At 42.5% G+C, this 17495-nt stretch overlaps 1 protein-coding gene across 1 annotated transcript in view; it reads left to right on the forward strand.

Moving 5' to 3' along the window:
- Positions 1-327: 327 nt before the first annotated feature.
- Positions 328-17495, forward strand: part of LOC123142576 (mucin-2) — a 153716-nt gene continuing 136548 nt past the window's right edge. The window contains exon 1 of the mRNA XM_044561432.1: positions 328-435. Coding sequence (XP_044417367.1) covers positions 328-435 — 108 coding nt within the window. The remainder of the gene's footprint in view (positions 436-17495) is intronic.

Genomic DNA, 17495 nt, shown 5'->3' on the forward strand with positions numbered 1-17495 from the left:
GCGAACAGCAACATACTCGTGCTGCTCCAAATCTTCCAGCTCATCCTCATAGTCGGGTTCCTCCGAAGAGGAGTCGCTGGGCGAGCTGTGAGGGTGGGCGGCATGCTTCCGAGGACGGTCCCGCTCTTGTGAATCATCGAAGCCACCACGACGAGACTGACGAGATGGCCCACCAGTGACCTGCTTGCATGCGGAGCGCTTGGTCCTTGGCATTTCGACCTAGAGGAGGAAGAAGACCCAAATCACCTATCCACCTTCATAGATCGAAGAGAGGTTCGATTGATGAGAGGAGAATAAGAGGAGGTGCTACCTCGGGGGGCGAACGAGATGGGGATGGGAACCATGGGGCGGCACCGGAGGCCCTACGGCGACCGGGACGACCCAGCCCGCGCTGAGACAGCATGGAGCATGGCCGGCGCGCGACTGCAGCAAGGAGTGAGCGGCGGCAGCGGAGAAGAGATGAGGAACGGGCGATTTTCAGTTTAGGAACTGCTCTACATGCACTCCGCTATATATATGCGGGCCAGGAATTGACCAGACGGCCGGTGCGGAACGGACGTTTGGGGCCTGAGAAGACCACCAGATATGCCAAGTAGCGGACGACCGGCAAAACTGGACGTCCGAGGCGATGGGACAGGGCTGAAATTAACGGAAGTCCGGTCTCACCAGACGTCCGGTATGAGGAAAACAAAAAGGATTTTATGGACGTCAGGTACATACCGGACGACCGGAAGCACATAGGAAATTTTTTAGAGGAATAAGGTGCAATTATTGGTGCTAATAAGATGATGATTTGCAGTACGTAGTACAATGATAGGGAGATGATTATTTCAGTACGTAGTAAGATGCAAAGACACAATATGAAGCAGTAAGTATCCTATGGCAACAAAAAATAACACACATCGCTCAGACAATGTTCTAACGGCAACAGCGGTGGCTGATGCCACCATGTGTGAGTATATGTGACATGGCAACGCAAAGATTTGAACTTTGGGTGCATAATCACCACTCCATCATTGAAAGCACCATAGTTAGAATAACATGATAGCTTTGAGAGTTTTTGTTCTTTTTATGCATTACATAGGGTGAGAGTACTCATGAGTTGAGGGTCTCCCCCTAAATATATGCCTACATCAAGACAAAATGATGAAAATGCGTGCATGGGTACTAGATTTCACATAATGTTGTCAAGCTCCAAGATACCAAGTTCACGCCTAAGCTGACAGAACCTTGCTTCATCCAATGGTTTGGTGAAAATGTATGCAAGTTGCATATCCGTACCCACATGAGCAATATCAATGCACCCTTCTCCACATGATCTCGCAAGAAATAATACCTAATATCAATATGCTTGGTGCGAGTATGATCTTTGGGATTCTTAGCAATATTGATGGCACTTTCATTATCACATAGAAGAGGCACATGTCTATAGGTGATACCGTAATCCTTCAAAGTTTGCCTCATCCATAGTAATTGAGTTGCACAACTGGCTGTTGCAATTTATTCAGCTTCGGCAGTGGAAAGAGCACCACAATTTTGTTTCTTCGAGGACCAACTTATCAGGGAGCGTCCAAGAAATTGACATGCACCAGAGGTGGACTTACGATCCACTTTGTCTCTAGCCCAATCCGCATCCGTGTACCCAATATGATCAAACATAGCATCCTTGGGGTACCATAGTCCCAACTTTGGGGTGTGAACATGGTATCTAAGAATATGCTTAACCGCCTTATGATGACTTCCCCTAGGGGAAGCTTGAAATCTAGCACACATGCATACACTAAACATCATGTCTGGTCTAGATGCACAAAGATAGAGCAATGAACCAATCATAGAGCGGTAAATAGAAGGGTCGAAAAAGGGATACCATTTGTTTCTTCAGTGAGTACAATTTTGGTTGGCATGGATGTCTTACATGGACTAGCATCAGACATACCAAACTTCTCTAGAATATCCTTGAGGTAATTTGCTTGAGACAAGAAAATTCCTTCTTGAAATTGTTGAATTTGGAATCCGAGAAAGAATTTCAAGTCCGCATTGAGTGACATTTCAAAATTCTTGGTCATGGAGGCCAGAAACTTCTTGCATAAATGAATGTTAGGAGAACCAAAAATGATATCATCTACATAGATTTGGCATAAGATCAAATCACCCTAGTCCCTCTTAGTAAAAAAGAGTGGGATCGATCACCCATCTCACAAAACCATCATCGAGTAGAAACTTCTTAAGATGATCATACCAAGAACGAGGTGCTTGTTTGAGGCCATACAAAGCCTTATGAAGTTTATACACGTAGTCTTTGTGATCGGGATCAACGAACCCATGTGGTTGTGATACATACACTTCTTCTTGTAGAGGACCGTTAAGGAAATCACTCTTCACATCCATTTGACGTAATGTAAAGCCATTGAAAGCAGCATAAGCAAGTAAGATGCGAATGGATTCAAGACGGGCAACGGGGGCAAAGGTCTCACCAAAGTCCAAACCTTCAACTTGTGAGTACCCTTGTGCCACTAACCTTTCCTTGTTATGGATGATTACACCATTCTCATCTTGCTTGTTCTTGAAAATCCATTTTGTTCCAATGACATTGTGCTCCATGGTTGGCCTCTTGACTAATGACCACACTTGGTTGCGTTCAAAACTGTTCAACTCTTCTTGCGTAGCAATGAGCCAATCGTTGTCCATCAATGCCTCTTGTACCTTGAGAGGCTCAACACTAGACACAAACGAGAAGTGAGCACAAAATTTTGTCAATTGTTTACGAGTGACTCTACCTTCGAATATGCCGGTGAGAATTTTGTCAACATCAACATGGCTAGCCACTTGGGGCATGATGGAGGTTAAAGTTTTGCGAGGTTCAACTTCATGTCCATCATCCACATCCTCAACATATGGATCATTGATGTGTGGTGGAAGATCTTCTTCTTCATATTGCATTTGTTGAGGTTCATTATCTATGATAGCACTTTCTTGTTCTTTCCCTTGATGATGATCTTGTTCTTGAAGATTATCATGAAGAGGAACTTGATCACCTTCTTGTACTTGGACTAAGGGCATTGGTTGAGCACTAGGGGCTTGTGGTGGTATGGGTGTTGAAGTGGTTTGATGATGGGTTAAGCTTCCATCTTCTTCTTCATCATCATGAGGTTCTTGTTCCATTGGAAGAAGTGCACCAACACCCATGGTCAAAATATCTTGAGAAGAGTCTTCTTCACCTACATCACTTAGATCAACTTGCTCCCCATGGGAGCCATTAAATTCATCAAACACCACGTCACAAGTTTCTACAACACATCCATTGGATTTGTTGTAGACTCTATAGGCGTGAGAGTTTGATCCATAGCCAACAAATATGCCCTCAATGGTTTTGTATTAAAATTTTCCTAACCGTTCTCTTTTGTTGAGGATGAAACATTTGCACCCAAATACACGAAAGTACTTGACATTTGGCTTTTCCTAGTTAGGAGCTCATATGGAGTCTTCTCCAATATGGTGCAGAGAAAGAGCCGGTTTGATGCATGGCATGCGGTGTTGACAGCCTCGGCCCAAAAACTATGTGGCGACTTATATTCATCCAAAATGGACCTTGCCATCTCCACAAGTGTGCGGTTCTTCCTTTCGGCTACACCATTTTGTTGAGGAGTGTATGGAGCTGAATATTGATGCTCAATCCCCTCATCACTAAGAAATTCTTCCAAGGTGTAGTTCTTGAACTCATAGCCATTATCACTTCTTATTGCCAAGATTTCTTTGTCAAACTTGCGTTGTGCTTGCTTGGCAAAATAAATGAAGGTGATCTTCGTCTCGTCCTTGGACTTGAGGAAAAACACCCATGTATATCTTGAGTAATCATCAACAATGACAAGTCCATACTTTTTCCCACCAAGACTATCCCATGAAGGTGGCCCAAAAAGATCCACATGAAGGAGCTCCAAAGGCCTTGAAGTAGACACGATATTCTTGGGTGGGCCCATTGATTGGTGTTGCTTCCCGGCTATGCATGCACTACACACACGATCTTTCTCAAAAGAGACATTGGTTAGTACAAGGATGTGATTACCCTTTAAGAGATCTTGAATATTTCTCATGCCGACATGGGCTAGCCGGCGATGCTATAGCCACCCCTTGTCGGCCTTGGCCATTTGACAAGTTGCATGTAATGTGCTCTCTTTCGAGAAATCAACCGTGTAAAGGTTGCCATCCAACTCTCCAACAAAGGCCACTTCAAGAGTATCTCTCTTAAAGACTTTCACATCCGTTAGTCCAAAGAGTATATCATAACCAACAGAAGCCAATTGGCAAACAGAAAGCAAATGATATTTAAGGGATTGAAGAAGCATGAGATTTGCTAGAGACATGTCATTTGTGATAGCCACCTTGTCCAACCCGAGTACCTTTCCTTTTGATCCTCCACCAAACATAATGCTCATAAATGGTGGAATAGCTTCCATGAAATCATAGAGCGATCTACTTTCTTCGGTCATATGATTGGTACATCCACTATCAATCACCCATTTTACTCCACCGGAGAAGGCGACCTACACACAATTATGACTTGGTCAGAGGCACCCATTTTACCATGGGACCTCTCAAGTTAGTTATAAGGGTCTTAGGGACCCAAATAGCATAGAATCGGAATGCATTTCGAGGACCAACAAATTTTGCATAAATTCTCCATCCTTACTCTTACAAAGTACATAGGATGGAGGCATGAACTCTTTTTGGCTTGTCGAGAGTGGGCATGCCCCTTGTGGCCTTCCCACTAACAACCTGCTACCTCTTGAGCACTGCGTTGGTTTTCCCTTGAAGAGGAAAGGGTGATGCAGCAAAGTAGCGTAAGTATTTCCCTCAGTTTTTGAGAAGCAATGTATAAATCCAGTAGGAGGCCACACACGAGTCCCTCGCACCTACACAAACAAATAAGATCCTCGCAACCAATGCAATAAAGGGGTTGTCAATCCCTTCACTGTCACTTACGAAAGTGAGATCTGATAGATATGATAAGATAATATTTTTGGTATTTTTATAATAAAGATGCAAAGTAAAATAAAAGGCAATAAAAATAGCAAAGTGTTGGAAGATTAATATGATGGAAAGTAGACCCGGGGGCCATAGGTTTCACTAGTGGCTTCTCTCAAGAGCATAAGTATTATGGTGGGTGAAAAAATTACTGTTGAGCAATTGATAGAATTGAGCATAGTTATGAGAATATCTAGGTATGATCATGTATATAGGCATCACGTCAGTGACAAATAGACCGACTCCTGCCTGCATCTACTACGATTACTCCACACATCGACCGCTATCCAGCATGCATCTAGAGTATTAAGTTCAAAAGAACAGAGTAACGCTTTAAGCAAGATGACATGATGTAGAGGGATAAATTCATGCAATATGATATAAACCCCATCTTGTTATCCTCGATGGCAACAATACAATACGCGCCTTGCTGCCCCTGCTGTCACTGGGAAAGGACACCGCAAGATTGAACCCAAAGCTAAGCACTTCTCCCATTGCAAGAAAGATCAATCTAGTAGGCCAAACCAAACTGATAATTCGAAGAGACTTGCAAAGATAACCAATCATACATAAAAGAATTCAGAGAAGATTCAAATATTGTTCATAGATAAACTTGATCATAAACCCACAATTCATCGGTCTCAAAAAACACACCGCAAAAGAAGATTACATCGAATAGATCTCCACGAGAATCGTGGAGAACTTTGTATTGAGATCCAAAGAGAGAGAAGAAGCCATCTAGCTAATAACTATGGACCCGAAGGTCTGAGGTAAACTACTCACACATCATCGGAGAGGCTATGGTGTTGATGTAGAAGCCCTCCCTGATCAATGCCCCCTCCAGCAGGACGCCGGAAAAGGCCCTAAGATGGGATCTCACGGGTACAGAAGGTTGAGGCGGTGGAATTAGGTTTTCGTGGATGCTTCTGTTGGTTTGGGGGTACGTAGGTATATATAGGAGGAAGAAGGGCGTCGGTGGAGCCACATGGGCCCCACGAGGGTGGAGGGCGCGCCGAAGGGGGTAGGCGCGCCCCCATACCTCATGCCCTCCTGGTTGCTTTCTTGACGTAGGGTCCAAGTCCTCTGGATCACGTTTGTTCCGAAAATCACGTTCCCGAAGGTTTCATTCCATTTGGACTCCGTTTGATATTCTTTTTCTGCGAAACTCTGAAATAGGCAAAAAAAACAGCATTTTGGGCTGGGCCTCCGGTTAATAGGTTAGTCCCAAAAATAATATAAAAGTGTATAACAAAGCCCATTAATCATCCAAAACAGAATATAATATAGCATGAAGCAATAAAAAATTATAGATACGTTGGTGACGTATCAAGCATCCCCAAGCTTAATTCCTGCTCGTCCTCGAGTAGGTAAATGATAAAAACAGAATTTTTGATGGGGAATGCTACTTGGCATAATTTTTAATGTAACCCTCTTAATTGTGGTATGAATATTCAGATCCGAAAGATTCAAGATAAAAGTTTAATATTGACATAAAAGTAATAATACTTCAAGCATACTAACTAAGCAATTATGTCTTCTCAAAATAACATGGCCAAAGAAAGTTCATCCCTACAAAATCATATAGTTTAGTCATGCTCCATTTTCGTCACACAAGAATGCTCTCATCATGCACAACCCCGATGACAAGCCAAGCAATTGTTTCATACTTTAGTAATCTCAAACTTTTTCAACCTTCACGCAATACATGAGCGTGAGCCATGGATATAGCACTATGGGTGGAATAGAATATAATGAATGGGGTTATGTGGACAAGACAAAAAAGGAGAAAGTCTCACATCAACGCGGCTAATCAATGAGCTATGGAGATGCCCATCGATTGATGTTAATGCAAGGAGTAGGGATTGCCATCCAACGGATGCACTAGAGCTATAAATGCATGAAAGCTCAGCAAAAGAAACTAAGTGGGTGTGCATCCAACTTGCTTGCTCACGAAGACCTAGGGCATTTGAGGAAGCCCATTGTTGAATATACAAGCCAAGCTCTATAATGAAAAATTCCCACTAGTATATGAAAGTGACAAAACAAGAGACTCTCTATCATAAAGACCATGGTGCCACTTTGAAGCACAATTGTGGAAAAAAGAACAGTAGCATTGTCCCTTTTTATTTATATATATATTTTGGGCCTTCTTATTTTTTGTCCTTTCTCTTTTTTTTATTGGGACAATTCTCTATGAATGATGCTCATCACACTTCTATTAATTTAAAACTCAATGATTACAACTCGATACTAGAACAAAGTATGACTCTATATGAATGCCTCCGGCGGTATACCGGGATAGCAATGAATCAAGAGTGACATGTATGAAAAATTATGAACGGTGGCTTTGCCACAAATACGATGTCAACTACATGATCATGCAAAGCAATATGACAATGATGAACGTGTCATGATAAACGGAACGGTGGAAAGTTGCATGACAATATATCTCGGAATGGCTATGGAAATGCCATAATAGGTAGGTATGGTGGCTGTTTTGAGGAAGATATAAGGAGGTTTATGTGTGACAGAGCGTATCATATCACGGGGTTTGGATGCACCAGCGAAGTTTGCACCAACTCTCAATGTGAGAAAGGGCAATGCACGGTACCGAAGAGGCTAGCAATGATGGAAGGGTAAGAGTGCGTATAATCCATGGACTCAACATTAGTCATAAAGAACTCACATACTTATTGAAAAAATCTACAAGTCATCAAAAACCAAGCACTACGCGCATGCTCCTAGGGGGATAGATTGGTAGGAAAAGACCATCGCTCGTCCCCGACCACCACTCATAAGGAGGACAATCAAAGAACACCTCATGTTTCAAATTTGTTACATAACGTTTACCATACGTGCATGCTGCGGGACTTGCAAACTTCAACACAAGTATTTCTCAATTTCACAGCTACTCAACTAGCACAACTTTAATATCACTACCTCCATATCTCAAAACAATCATCAAGCATCAAACTTCTCTTAGCATTTAGCACACTCATAAGAAAGTTTTTACTAGTCTTGAATACCTAACATATTAGGATTAATTTTCCTACTTAAGCAAATTACCATGTTGTTTAAGATTCTCAAAATAATATAAGTGAAGCATGAGAGAATAATAGTTTCTATAAAACAAAACCACCGCCGTGCTCTAAAAGATATAAGTGAAGCACTAGAGCAAAAACTATATGGCTCAAAAGATATAAGTGAAACGCATAGAGTATTCTAATAAATTCCGAATCATGTGTGTCTCTCTCAAAAGGTGTGTACAGCAAAGATGATTGTGGTAAATTAAAAAGCAAAGACTTAAATCATACAAGACGCTCCAAGAAAAACACATATCATGTGGTGAATAAAAATATAGCTCCAAGTAAAGTTTCCGATGGAAGTAGACGAAAGAGGGGATGCCTTCCGGGGGATCCCCAAGCTTTGGCTTTTTGGTGTCCTTAGATTATCTTGGGGTGCCATGGGAATCCCCAAGCTTAGGCTCTTGCCACTCCTTGTTCCATAATCCATCAAATCTTTTACCCAAAACTTGAAAACTTCACAACACAAAACTTAGCAGAAAATCTTGTGAGCTCCGTTAGCGAAAGAAAACAAAACACCACTTCAAGGTACTGTAATGAACTTATTCTTTATTTATATTGGTGTTAAACCTTCTGTATTCCAACTTCTCTATGGTTTATAAACTATTTTACTAGCCATAGATTCATCAAAATAAGGAAACAACACACGAAAAACAGAATCTGTCAAAAACAGAACAGTCTGTAGTAATCTGTAACTAACGCAAACTTCTGGAACTCCAAACAATATACCAAAATAGGAAGACCTAGACAATTTGTTTATTGATCTGCTGCAATTGGAATCAATATTTTATCACGTTCTGGTGATTTTTAACAATTGTTTTCGTGAACAGAAAGTTTCTGGAATTTTCAGCAAGGTCAAATAACTATCATCCAAATAAATCCTATAGGTTTAACTTGGCACAAACACTAATTAAAACATAAAAACAAATCTAACCAGAGGCTAGATCAAAGATTTATTCCTAAACAGAAGCAAAAAGCAAAAAAAATAAAAATAAAATTGGGTTGCCACCCAACAAGCGCTATCGCTTAACGTCCCTAGCTAGGCATAAAAGCAAGGATAGATCTAGGTATTGCCATAATAATAGGATAGATCACAAAATCACATTTCATATTCTCTACGTTCAGCAGCAAGTTTTCTTTGAGGCAAGCAAAACTAATCAAAAGGGCTAAATTTAATGGGACAAGAGTCCCCAAAATCAATTTTGGGAGGTATAGGTTCCTCTTTCGGCCCCTCGTATTGCACAACCAATTCATCATTATAAGCATTTTTCTGACAGAACTTTGTGAGCCTATACTTGAGAGAATATCCTAACTCATTATTTTGAATAGAAAAATCATTATTAAGTTCAGAAATTCTGTCAACTAGAACATTGGTAGGAACCCTTTTTCTAAGGTTTTCATTAAAAGCAACATAGTCTAGAGATTGAAACGCATTATTTCTTCTTGATCAAAGAGGATAGCCTCTATGGGAGGACGGCCAGCGTCCATCCTATAATGCGCAAAGATTTCTTTGGCCCCTTTTATTATAAATCTAAACTCATGAGCCAAAAAGATAGTAGCGGCACGCTTAACAGAAGAATGCTCAATATTAGAAAATTCTAGGAAAATCCTTTGTATGCAAGGATGCATGTGCATAAATTGCCTTTCTAGTTCAACTACAAGCATGGCGATAGCGTCCGCAAGACTACTAGTCCTATGAAGAATAGAACTACCCATAGAAGGCAAAGCACCGGCACAAGTAAAGAAATCTTGGATAACTCCTTTTCCAAAAATATTACCACTACCAATTCGGAATTTTTTTGTATGTAAGATAGGGGGTTCTTCAGCAGGGGCATCAGAATTTTCCATGTTATTATTATTGTCCATATCGACAATAATTTCCCCAATTTTAGACATAACGGCAGAAAGTGCAAGGGGCAAAAAGAAAGAGGAAGGCGAACGGAAAAGAGAGGGCGAATAAAACGGCAAGGGTGAAGTGGGGGAGAGGAAAACGAGAGGCAAATGGCAAATAATGTAATGCGGGAGATAAGAGTTTGTGATGGGTACTTGGTATGTTGACTTTTGCGTAGACCCCCCGGCAACGGCGCCAGAAATCCTTCTTGCTACCTCTTGAGCACTGCGTTGGTTTTCCCTTGAAGAGGAAAGGGTGATGCAACAAATAGATAAAGATGCAAAGTAAAATAAAAGGCAATAAAAATAGCTAAGTGTTGGAAGATTAATATGATGGATAATAGACCCAGGGGCCATAGGTTTCACTAGTGGCTTCTCTCAAGAGCATAAGTATTACGGTGGGTGAACAAATTACTGTTGAGCAATTGATAGAATTGAGCATAGTTATGAGAATATCTAGGTATGATCATGTATATAGGCATCACGTCCATGACAAGTAGACCAACTCCTGCCTGCATCTACTACTATTACTCCACACATCGACCGCTATCCAGCATGCATCTAGAGTATTAAGTTCAAAAGAACAGAGTAACGCTTTAAGCAAGATGACATGATGTAGAGGGATAAATTCATGCAATATGATATAAACCCCATCTTGTTATCCTCGATGGCAACAATACAATACGTGCCTTGCTCCCCTGCTGTCACTGGGAAAGGACACCGCAAGATTGAACCCAAAGCTAAGCACTTCTCCCATTGCAAGAAAGATCAATCTAGTAGGCCAAACCAAACTGATAATTCGAAGAGACTTGCAAAGATAACCAATCATACATTAAAGAATTCAGAGAAAATTCAAATATTGTTCATAGATAAACTTGATCATAAACCCACAATTCATCGGTCTCAACAAACACACCGTAAAAGAAGATTACATCGAATAGATCTCCACAAGAATCGTGGAGAACTTTGTATTGAGATCCAAAGAGAGAGAAGAATCCATCTAGCTAATAACTATGGACCCGAAGGTCTGAGGTAAACTACTCACACATTATCGGAGAGGCTATGGTGTTGATGTAGAAGCCCTCCGTGATCAATGCCCCCTCCGGCAGGACGCCGGAAAAGGCCCTAAGATGGGATCTCACAGGACAGAAGGTTGAGGTGGTGGCATTAGGTTTTCGTGGATGCTTCTGTTGGTTTGGGTGTACGTAGGTATATATAAGAGGAAGAAGTACGTCGGTGGAGCAACATGGGCCCCACGAGGGTGGAGGGCGCGCCCAGGGGGGTAGGCGTGCCCCCTACCTCATGCCCTCCTGGTTGCTTTCTTGACGTAGGGTCCAAGTCCTCTGGATCACGTTTATTCCGAAAATCATGTTCCCGAAGGTTTTATTCTGTTTGGATTCCGTTTGATATTCTTTTTCTGAGAAACTCTGAAATAGGCATAAAAACAACAATTTGGGCTGGGCCTCCGGTTAATAGGTTAGTCCCAAAAATAATATAAAAGTGTATAACAAAGCCCATTAATCATCCAAAACAGAATATAATATAGCATGAAGCAATCAAAAATTATAGATATGTTGGAGACGTATCACAACCTTACCTTTGTCCTTGTGCCCTTCTCGTACAAATGTTTCTTTTAGAGGAGTGGTGCACTTTTGAGAAGACGACTCCTTCTTGCTTGCGCTTGGGTCAAACCCGAGCCCCTCTTTGGCAAACACCTCATTGTGTTGGCTCAACACCTCATTAAGGTTCTTTTGTCCTTGAGAAAATGTCATGAGACCTTTCTCGATTTGAGCTTTGAGAAGGCGATTCTCCTCAAAATTAGATGCTAGATCACTACTAGAGTTAGTAGTACAAGCATCAACATTGATAATAGGAGAAGAGTAGGCCTTGGCTAGAGTTTCAAGATAAGTAAGCTTGAGCATGTCAAAACTCTTTGTAAGAAGGGTGAGCTCTTCTTCCTTAGTCTTGAGGGACACGGACAGGAGCTCACAATCCTTAGAGAGAGAAGCATGACACTTCACAAGCTTACTTTTATCATTCATCAACTCTTCACAAGAGTCCTTAGCCTTTTTCAAGGAGGCAAGATCTTTAGCATGAACATCAATGTTTGCACCAATTTTCAAGCATAGTTCATCATTTCGTGCGTCCTCATATTGGACTTTCCACTCAAGGATTTCATATTTTTCCTTTTCCTCGGTGACGAGGGTTTTGAGTTCCTTAATGGTTATGGTGTGCATACTCACCATATCCATAAGCATATGAAACATAGTGAGCTTCTTTCCTTTGACGGAGCACATGAACTTATTAAGTTTAGCAAGCATAGGATCATCTATATTATCATCCTCATAACTATCCTCCGCATCAAGATACTCATCACTAGGAGTAGTAGGAGTGAAAAGAGGAGGGTTTCATCGTGGGGTTACCTTAACTTTGTCAGCAGAGTTTTGGTTCTCTCCATCTTCTACCATGGACTTGGCCATTAGGCACATGTGAGCATTGCCCTTGTAGTCTTTCATGTAGTTGTAGGTGACAACATCACCACACTTGTTTACTAGCCTCAAAGTGTTTTGAGAATCTTGAGCAACTCCGGCAACACCACTAACATTATCCGGATCGTATTCTTCATGAGCAACCATTGCTTTCCCATCTGTCTTCTTGAGCTTGGAGTTCAAAGGATTTGGCAACTTCTTCTTGTGAAAGGTCTTGGGAAACCTTGGTTTATCTTCTCTCTTCTCATAAGGGCACTCGGTGGAGAAGTGGTTGGTTTCTTCACAGCTGTTGCATTTTCTCACTTTCTTCTTCTGGGATCTTCCCTTGTGTTTTCCCGCGCTAAACTTATTGACAAAGAGAGCAATGTCTTCATATGATGGGCTCTCATCTGAGTCAATCTCATCACCATCCTCATCATCATCTTCTTCTTCTTCTCCACTTTTCTCTTCTTCACATACATGCTTGGCCTTCAATGCAAGATTGATCTTTGATGTTGAGGTACCATGCATGGCAAGATGGTTTGTGGCATTTGCCTTTGACTCTTCAAATAGTTGGAAAGTGGATATGATGTCATCTGGAGTCATTTTCTTGAATCCATGGTGTTGTCTTATGTCCCACACCATTTGGTGATGATATGGAGCAAGGGCATGAAGCAACTTATCCACGAGAAATCACTTAGTCAAGTTGAATCCATCTTGAGTCTTGTCACATTCACATGACTCAATGTCGGCGGTTAGAGTCATGAGACGCTCAAGTAGTTTCTTGGGAGATTCACCTTTCTCCATACAAAAGTTTTGCAGACCCTTGGCAATTTCATGTTGAGCAAGACAGAGAGTGGAGGTACCGGTCTTGGTCCTCACAATGCTATCCCATAATTCCTTGGCACTTGTGATATGTATGTATGGTCGCCTTTGCTTGTCAGTCATACCTCTTCTTATGCACATGGTTGCTGTGTCATTGAGATTCTTGTCATATACTTCTCTTGGAGTAAGATTCTTCGGGTCAACGGCTTGGTAGCCATACCCCAAGATCTCCAACATCTCATCATTTCCATATCTAAGATGATCCTGCATAGCAACTCTCCACAAAGCAAAATCGGTAGTTTCATCAAGTAAAGGAGGTTTGCCTTGAGGGTTATACTTAGGTCTCTCTATTTGAGGTCTTGCATAAAGCCAAGGAACACTAGAGTGTTCATTACTAGGAGGTTGTTGGCCAAGTGAAGGAGTAGGCACAGCTGGCCTCGAGGCCGCACCACCAGATAGTGGTGGAAGCATCGTGGTTAGTGTGGCTATCCTCATTGGGACCAAGGCCTCAAGAGAAGCATCATGCTCCTCCTTTTGCTTAGCAAGAGCTCGTTCCAGATCCTCTGAAGTGAAAGACTTGGCTTCCGTGGAAGCCGCGCCCGTATTCTTCAGATCTGCAACAAGGGGAGTCCCATCGGCGTTCATCTCGCTCTAGGGCGGTTAAGCCACAAGAATAGAGCACGAGGCTCTGATACCAATTGAAAGGATCGAGATGGACCTAGAGGGGGGTGAATAGGTACAATTACAAAATTTAATTATTACTTAACAATTTTAGGCAATAATGCGGAATAGGAATGTGAGCCTAACAATTGCAAGTAAGATGTTAAGTGCTAAGCAAGAAAAACAAGTAACACAAGTATGTGAGTAAGCAAGCACAAAATGATATACGTAAGTGCTAAGAGACAAGTAACCACAAGTAGAGAGTTAGGGTTAGGAATAACCGCAACTCCGGGAGACGTGGATGTATGCCGATGTTCACTTCCTTGGAGGGAAGCTACGTCACCGTTAGAGAGGTGGATGTTACCACGAAGGCACACCAATGCCACGAAGGCTCACCCTATTCTCCCTTTGAGACAACACCACGGAGGCGTTTCTCAACCACTAGTGGTAGACCTTGGGGTGGTCTCCAAACCCTCACGAACTTTTTAGGGTTGAATCACAATGGTTGATTCATCTCCGAAAGACTCCTGCCGCCTAGGAGTCTCCAACCTCCAAGAGTAACAAGAACGTTGGGAAATGCTCAAGAACTTGCTCAAATCACGAATTCCTTTGGTGAGAAGAAGGGGAAGGAGTGGATCTATCACTTGATTGGAGAACTTGTCTCAAATGTTCCCACATCCCTTGGGGATCTAGGATTTGGTGTAGGTAATCAAGAGAGGGAGTAAGATGTGTTCTTAGAAAGCTCAAAGTGAATGGTCAACCTTATCCCGTGGGAGGGAGGAGGCTATATATAGTGATAGTGCAAAACTGGTCGTTGAGCCACACAGTGTACTGGAGCTGTCGGACGTCCGGTGGGTACCAGACGTCCAGTGACTCAGATTGGACCGGACGTCCGGCCGGGCCGCCGGTCGGCCGGTCGCTGGAAGGCCTACCAGGCCACAGAAGATGCATGAGGCACACAGCCAGCGGACGTCCGGAAGACGCCGGTCGTCCGGTGGCGTCGGAAAACCGCTAATAAGTATTCTGTTGGGGTTGTACCGGACATCCGGAGAAGAACGATAGTCCGGTGGGACTAGACTTCCGCTAATTTATATTATGTGAAGATGCACCAGCCATCTGGGAAGAGCCGGATGCCCGGTCGGCTGAGGTCGGACGTCCGTAGAATTTCAGACGACCGGTGATAGCTGAACCCACTGGCTTAGAATCACACAAGTTTTTTAGCACAAGGTAGATGAAGAATTAGAGATGATGTGAGAGGATACTTTGTGGGTTTTGAGCAAGTTCTTTCACGAAATCCGGCGATCCCCTCTTAATAGTGCGGGATCCCTATACTCAATAACAAACCGAAAAAGAGCCGAAGCTTTTGTCTTTGTCTTGTATCTCCACTCTTGAGTGATATATATATATATATATACATATATATATATATATATATATACATGTTTATGTCCATAGTCATGATCCACACACGGCCCTTGAGACATAATCCTGAGATATACTTGATAAACATGATTAGTCCAAATATGCATGTTGTCATCAACATCAAAATACGATTAAGGGCATGATTGCACTTTCAATCTCTCCCTTTTTGGTAGTTGATGACAACATACATGCACTTCTCAATATGTAAAAAAACTTTGAATATCGAAAGGATTTGTTGTGGAGGTCCCACTACACATGTGCATAATTAAAAATAAGCATGAATAGAGCTCCCCCTCAATATGATACCATCACAAACAAATCTCATAAACAAGATAACATGATAACATAAAACCAGAATAGGCTACATAAAGGTTCATCACTCATAGCATAGAACATAAGTCGATAAAAGACATAACAATTGTTCGATACAAGCTAATATCATAGCATTACATAGATAAGTGCCTACTCCCCCTTGGCATCAAATACCCAGAAGGGGTCATAACATCATCAAATAGCATCATCATCATCATTATGAGCACCACTGCCACCAGCGTCATCAAGGAAATCAGCCCACTCAGGACCCGAGGGAAATCCAAAGTCAGAAGGTGGTGCGTCTTTTTCTGCGTGGTTTCTCTTCTCTCGTGTGTGCCTCGTCTCCGCCGGCTACCTCTTCGGTCTTGCAGCTGCGTGGGTTCTCTCCTGCAAGATGTGTTCTGCCTCGCCGCAAGATGATAGTGATACATACGTACAACATGAACTCTACACGTCCTTTGGCAATCCTACAATAACACATAGAGAAAGAACAAGATTATTGCACTATCGGAAGTCCTCCCGCGGGCATGTTCATCTGCTCGTCATGCTCTGCTTCTGTGTGAAGATGTCGTCACTGCATCCCCTTGGCGTATGCGCCGCCGCATGGGCGCGCTCTCCGATGTCCTCGACGTTGCCGCCAGGGGCGCGCTCCTTGTCTTCTCTGTGCGTGCTAGAGCACTACATAAAAAGGACACATTCGTGACATATTGGGCCAAACGAATTTTTTTTCTGTCATGCTTATGACACTTCTGTGAAAATAATTGTGACAAAACCCGGTATCATTATAGACGTGGTGGGCTCCTACTTCTATGACAAAAAATCATGACAGAAAATGGGCCTTTCATCCTGGGCGGGCCGAAGACGCAGCTGCATGACATTCTTTGGGCCGTCCATGACAGAAAAAATCATGGTAGAAGCGAGGGCGAGGAAAATATCGGGGAGTTCCCGGTTACGGTGGGTGGTCGGGGGCCGAGCGATTGATACGTCTCCAACGTATCTATAATTTTTGAATGTTCCATGCTATATTATATTCTGTTTTGGACATTAATGGGCTTTATTATACACTTTTATATTATTTTTGGGTATAACCTATTAACCGGAGGCCCAGCCCAGAATTGCTGTTTTTTGCCTATTTCAGAGTTTCGCAGAAAAATAATATCAAACGGAGTCCAAACAGAATGAAACATCCGGGAACGTGATTTTTGGAACGAACGTGATCCAGAGGACTTGGACCCAACGTCAAGAAAGCTACCAGGAAGGCACGAGGTAGGGGGCGCACCTACCCCCCTCGGCGCGCCCTCCACCCTCGTGGGGCCCATGTTGCTCCACCGACGTACTTCTTCCTCTTATCTATACCTACGTACCCCCAAACTACCAGATACGGAGCCAAAAACCTAATTCCACCGCTGCAACCTTCTGTACCCGTGAGATCCCATCTTGGGGCCTTTTCCGGAGCTCCGCCAGAGGGGGCATCGACCATGGAGGGCTTCTACATCAACACCATAGCCTCTCCGATGATGTGTGAGTAGTTTACCTCAGACCTTCGGGTCCCTAGTTATTAGTTAGATGGCTTCTTCTCTCTCTTTGGATCTCAATACAAAGTTCTCCACGATTCTCGTGGAGATCTATTCGATGTAATCTTCTTTTGTGGTGTGTTTGTTGAGACCGATGAATTGTGGGTTTATGATCAAGTTTATCTATGAACAATATTTGAATCTTCTCTGAATTCTTTTATGTATGATTGGTTATCTTTGCAAGTCTCTTCGAATTATCAGTTTGGTTTGGCCTACTAGATTGATCTTTCTTGCAATGG

Source organism: Triticum aestivum, chromosome 6D (genome assembly GCF_018294505.1).
Source record: "Triticum aestivum cultivar Chinese Spring chromosome 6D, IWGSC CS RefSeq v2.1, whole genome shotgun sequence".
NCBI lineage: Eukaryota > Viridiplantae > Streptophyta > Magnoliopsida > Poales > Poaceae > Triticum > Triticum aestivum.